This window comes from Neovison vison, chromosome 5 (assembly GCF_020171115.1).
Source record: "Neovison vison isolate M4711 chromosome 5, ASM_NN_V1, whole genome shotgun sequence".
Classification (NCBI taxonomy): Eukaryota; Metazoa; Chordata; class Mammalia; order Carnivora; family Mustelidae; genus Neogale; species Neogale vison.
Window position 1 is genome coordinate 86840330 of NC_058095.1, and position 6271 is coordinate 86846600.

Genomic DNA, 6271 nt, shown 5'->3' on the forward strand with positions numbered 1-6271 from the left:
GCTGGCCTCAGGCTGTCTGGAGTGTTAGTCCCATCAGCAGCCATGAAGACAAGCATGGCCCAGGCCTCTCAGGAGCAGTCATATGCAGGAGTGGGGGTTTTCCCTGCCCTAAAAGTGAGGTGGCAGAAGCCAAAGGTGGTCTTCAGCTCCCGAGACTTATACAATATGGGAAACTTCTGGTGAGGGGACTGTGGTTTCTAAAGACAATCATCTACCACCAAGAAAAGTTTGGCTCTTCTGGAGAGGCACACACAGCCTATTGACTGGACTTCCAAGCAAGGCCTATTTGTTCCAGGCTGCTGGCAGGAAGCTCGAGGCAGGGGTGGGAGGTGTGTCCTCATTGCCTGCGAGGGCCTGAGCTCTGGGCCAGAAGGGCACAGTGGGTGGGCTAAGTGGGAAGGCCGGACACTGTCACCTGGCAGGACCGGAACCGTAGTAAGAACAGCAACAACTAGAGCACTGTCTGCAACAGCTTCCAGAGTAAAATCTACCCAAAATGAAAGTGTAGAAATTCTGATTCTCCCTTCACTTAATCCTACTGAGGGACTCTGAAATGGACAGCAGACAGCAATGACACACGCAAATGGGTACACATGCACACACGCACACACACGCGCACACACGCCCTCCCATCCCGCACAGGTTACCAGACTGGTTCTGAACGGATCCGTTACTGCGCTCTGCCCAGACACACAAGTCGCAGATTGGTAAAGACGTGGAAACTTAGAACTGGATTGAAGCTCTTCAGTCACCTGATCGAACGTGCTCCGTTTTGCAAGTAAGAAAGGGGAGGGGGGTCCTCCAGAAAGATGAAGTGGCCTGACCAGGAATGTGGGCCCTGGGAAGCAGAGGAGGAGGAAAAGCAGGGCCCCTCCGTGTGCTGCAGATTGGGACTCCTATCCTCCCTGTTCAGGTGAAGGCCAGCCTATCAGAGTGAAAATTTCATTATGTTCACCTACCACCCTAAGTTGTCCCCGTCCTGATCAACCCCACCCCCACCCTCCAGCCTCCTCTCAAAAGATGGCGACTTCACCCAGACCCACAACCATTTGGGTGGTGCTCAGTAAACAGAACTCTGGGACCACAAAGAAGTGGGCACAGGGCTAAAAGTTCTGACAGCTCTAAGAATAGCACCAGCATTAAGCAATAACTTGCCAAGAGCCACAGTTAAAACGGTCTCAGATGTAACCAAACGGATTAGCATTTACACGTGGAAATGAACGTGCTCTCTTTCCCAGCATTCCCATTGGTGGGTTCTGTCTCTCTCCAGTGATGTTTCTATTGCTTATAACATCCCTGTAGCTTCCCTTTAACACAACAATAGCAGTGAAGTAGGCTTTTGAGTCAAAGGTACCTAAGTTAAATCGTAGTTCTAAAACATACTGGCTAGCTGTGTGACTATGGGTGGGTTACTTAACCCCTCTGAACCATAGCTTCTTCGATTATAAAAAAGAGCCATAATTATCCTTATGTCACAAAACTGATGAGAAATTAAATAAGATGACAGAAAGGAAAGTATCTGTGCTTGGTATATAATAGATTCCCAGAAATACTTTCTTTCTTTCTCCTTTGGGAATGACCCTCAGAAAGTGAAGAAGCATTAGTTTAAGTAACTTAGTGGAGCCAAATTGTTACCTATTATTCTGAAGGTGAACAATATCTTTGAAGACAGCCAACAATTATTAGTATTCAAGTGTGATAAGTAAGAACAGCAATCAAAAGGACAGTGCAAGGTACAGCCGTCGTGTTCGTAATAAGAATGGTTTTCTGTATGGATCAAAGACAGTTTCCTTGATGTTCACCATGTTCTAAGCACTGTGCTGGGTAGTGTGACTATAACACTAAATAGACCATAGTCCTTGTCCTGAGGAGCTCACGGGTCTGTATAAGCGACAGTGGCATTGCTAGTGAAGTTTTCAAAAGTAATGTATATGGTGTTGAAGATATTCTAGAAACTGTTAAAAATAAATTTTACTGCCTCGTATCTTAAAAAATAAATTTTACTGCCTCATATCTTAAAAACTGCCTCTACATAAATCATTAGAAAAATAATTAGAGGGGCACCTGGGTGGCTCAATGGGTTAAAGCCTCTGCTTTCGGCTCAGGTCATGATCTTGGGGTCCTGGGATCGAGCCCCTCATCGGGCTCTCTGCTCAGCAGGGAGCCTGCTTCCCCCTCTCTGTCTGCCTGCCTCTTTGCCTACTTGTGATCTCTGCCTGTCCAATAAATAAATAAAATCTTTAAAAAAATAATTAGATAATTCCCCAAATAATTAGCTATTCTTTACTAATTTGGCATGGTTTTATAAAGATAAGCAATTAATAAATTATTTTAATTTCATAATTATGTAGGCATTTTCCAAACCTAGGTTTTCAAACCAAGAAAGTTACTGATATTTTCTTTGTTAGAATCTCTGATCAGGGGGTGCCCTGGGTGGCTCAGTCAGTTAAGCGTCAGCCTTCAGCTCAGGTAATGATCCCAGGGCTCTGGGACTGGGGGGAGGGTCCCTGCTCAGCGGGGAGTCTTCTTCTCCCTCTTCCGGCCCCTTCCCATTGCTCCTCTCTCGCTTGCTCTCTCAGGTAAATAAATAAAATCTTTTTTTGAAAAAGAATCTCAGGGTGCCTGGGTGGCTCAGTGGGTTAAAACCTCTGCCTTCAGCTCGGGTCATGATCCCGGGGTCCTGGGATGGAGCCCCGCATCAGGCTTTCTGCCTGGAAAGAAAGCAGGGAGCCTGCTTTCTCTTCTCTCTCTCTGCCTGCCTCTCTGCTCATTTGTGATTTCTGTCTGTCAAGTAAATAAATTAAAATCTTAAAAAAAAAAAAAGAATCTCTAATCAGGTTATTAATTATTATTTTAACGTAATATTTAATATTTAACGTAATAACGTAAGTGGCCTTCATAACACAAAGACAAGCTTCAACGTGTGAACTATTTTTCTGTCCTATATAGAACAAAAGCCACCCTCCCTAGGAAGTTTAATGCCCTTCATTTTGCCTTGGTTTCCTTAATTGTGAAATGGAGATATTAGAATTACCTACTCAAAATATTGTGGTGAGGATTAAATGAGCCCATAGGATTTAAAAGGTTTAAGCAGTCCGAGCAGCACAGTGAGTTTGCTGTTACCATGTGTTATTCTAATCTAATACCCACACAATAATACCAGGTAGTGGGTTATGGACAGCCTTCTACACTGGAATTCTACATTCCCCTTATGATTAAAAGATGTCATCCAAAGTCAGCTTTCTGGGTTTTGTTTCACGGTCAGCAAAAACTCAATTTATGAGGCATTATGAGTATGCAAAGAGAAACAAATATAAAGATCCAACCCTCTGATGTGGCCTGAGGCGGGGAGGACATGAGTGTGGGAAATGGGAGTTCTTCCAGGATGAAGCCTAGAGGCACTCATTTTGCTATGTTGGTAGCTGCTCGCCAAGTCTGAATCTGACCATGAACGTTCCTTCTTGCATTCTACAGCCCTTTGCCACAGCATCCGCAGAATGAAGATACAGCAAGGTGGGGTCTGGCCGTCACCCCAGGCGCTGAGATCACAGGAAAATGGAGGAAGGGGATCTGGTGTAGTAAACCTCAGTCTGACTTCCTTTCAGTCCTCCCGGACCCCGAGGCTGGGGGTTTGGGGGCGGGCTGTGAACCTTCTCTCCTACCCCAACAGCAGCCTTGGTGTAGGGTCATTGCATGCAGAGAAGAAAAAGTAAGGACACATGTGGCGTGGAGAATCCAAAAGGCTATGGCTTTCCATCTCAGGACTCTACATCTCTGGTTGAAGGCTGGGGAGAAGGTGGTAGGAATGGGGTAGACCAGGAGGACAAAGGAAAAGAGTTTATGTCCCAATACATCCAATTCCCTGCCCTGAACCAGAATTTTCAGTGCTTTCAACATTTAGACATTCCTGTAGAACGCCTCAGAGCAACCTGGTCTGACGTGGATGCCATCTTAGGTTTTGCTGAGGGCCTCTCTTCTGGAGAATGAGAGAAGGCCACTCACCGGAAGTGAAGTGAAGACACCCCGTCACCGGCTGAGAGAGAAAGCTGAGGACGGCCTCAAGAAGGCCAGCAGTTGCAGGGGGATGGCAGGTGCCAAAGGCCAGAGAGGGGGCGAATCTAAGAAGTTCCATTTCCCCTTCCCCGGGAAGCCTGGTGGATAAGGAAGACGGCTCCCCTTTTATCTCGGGAAACTCTAAGGAGCACAGTGAGACTGGTGACCTGAGTGGTTCAGATATCTTATCAGAAACACAGGGCGCATGACAGGAAGTAGTATTGAAGAAGCGGAAGCAGCCTGTCTGAGAAGGCGGTGGTAAGCCAAACGCGGAGGAGAGGCTTGGGGGGTTCGGGGGCAACTAGCAGCCAAAATGGTGAAGATGCTGAGCCGGAACCCGGACAACTATGTCCCCGAAACCAAACTGGACTTAAAAAGAGTTCCAAGAAACTATGATCCTACCTTACATCCTTTTGAGGTCCCACGAGAATATGTAAGAGCTTCAAATGCTACCAAACTGGAACGGGTATTTGCAAAACCATTCCTTGCTTCTCTGGATGGTCACCGAGATGGAGCCAATTGCTTGGCAAAGCATCCAAAGAGCCTGGCTACTGTCCTTTCTGGGGCATGTGATGGAGAGGTTACAATTTGGAACTTGACTAAACGGAAATGTATCCGTACAATACAAGCCCATGAAGGTTTTGTACGAGGAATATGTACTCGCTTTTGTGGGACTTCTTTTTTTACTGTTGGCGATGACAAAACTGTGAAGCAATGGAAAATGGATAGACCGGGCTACGGAGAAGAGGAAGAACCATTACATACAATATTAGGAAAGACAGTGTATACCGGAATTGATCATCACTGGAAAGAAGCTGTTTTTGCCACATGTGGACAGCAAATAGACATTTGGGATGAACAAAGAACAAGTCTTATCCGTTCAATGACCTGGGGATTCGACAGTATAAGTAGTGTTAAATTTAACCCAATTGAGACATTTCTCTTGGGAAGTTGTGCTTCTGACAGGAATATAGTACTATATGATAGGAGGCAAGCTACTCCTCTGAAAAAGATCATCTTAGATATGAGATCAAATACAATTTGTTAGAACCCTATGGAAGCTTTCGTTTTTACTGCAGCAAATGAAGATTACAACTTGTATACTTTGATATGCATGCGCTGGACACTCCTGTAATGGTACATATTGATCACGTGTCTGCGGTGCTTGATGTAGATTATTCTCCCACTGGGAAAGAGTTTGTGTCTGCTAGTTTTGATAAATCTATTCGTATCTTTCCTGTGGACAAAAGTAGAAGCAGGGAAGTCTATCACACAAAGAGAATGCAACATGTTATCTGTGTAAAATGGACTTCTGACAGCAAATATATTATGTGTGGATCTGATGAAATGAACATTCGTCTGTGGAAAGCTAATGCTTCTGAAAAATTGGGTGTGCTTACATCACAAGAAAAAGCAGCCAAAGATTATAATCAGAAGTTGAAGGAGAAATTTCAGCATCATCCACATATAAAACGCATTACTCATCACCGGCATCTACCAAAATCTATCTACAGCCAGATCCAGGAAGAGCGGATCTTGAAGGAAGCTCGCCAACAAAAGGAGGTGAATCGTCTCAAACATAGCAAGCCTGGATCTGTGGCAATTGTGTCAGAGAAGAAGAAACACGTAGTGGCAGTTGTGAAATAATACTTGGTATTCCTACCAATCCTGATGTATAATTATTTGTTATATTTTGATATGCAGACTGTGCAAATAAAGTACTGGCTCTAGAATAATGACAAACAGCTCAGTTACATGTGTAGAACACTACCCTGAAAAACTGTCCTGAAAGATGGCCTGGTTGATAAGACTATCCAACATTTTATCCTTTATCTGCTTGCTTATTTCATTGAAGAATACAGTATTGCCAACTAACGTGTTTATTACTGCTAGAAATTGCAGATACACTTTGATCTATTATTGTAGGTATACTGTACATTTGAATTTACGTTTATGACCAAACATCTCTTTTGTTACCTTTAATATTACTTTGGGTAATTATTGCAATGATTCTTCCAGTGATTACATATAATGTGTGGAAAAATTATGTCAGAACTTTTTAAAATTCATTTAATTTTCTGTGCTTTATTTGTATTTGGCTCTTTGAGACTTTAAAGATAATCAAGTTGCATTTATATAACTTTTATAAATAATCATTATAATTTATGGTCAAGTTAAGATAATAAAACATCCTTTTCTCAGCGTTGTAAAAAAAAAA

The 6271-nt window shown here is 43.6% G+C and overlaps 1 protein-coding gene across 1 annotated transcript; it reads left to right on the forward strand.

Annotated features, from left to right (window-relative positions):
• Positions 1–4366: 4366 nt before the first annotated feature.
• LOC122907405 (DDB1- and CUL4-associated factor 13-like) lies at positions 4367–5745 on the forward strand. Its single transcript, XM_044250283.1, is given in 2 exon segments — positions 4367–5153; positions 5156–5745. Coding segments are annotated over 2 exon segments (1332 nt in total). The 3' UTR covers positions 5701–5745.
• Positions 5746–6271: the final 526 nt, after the last annotated feature.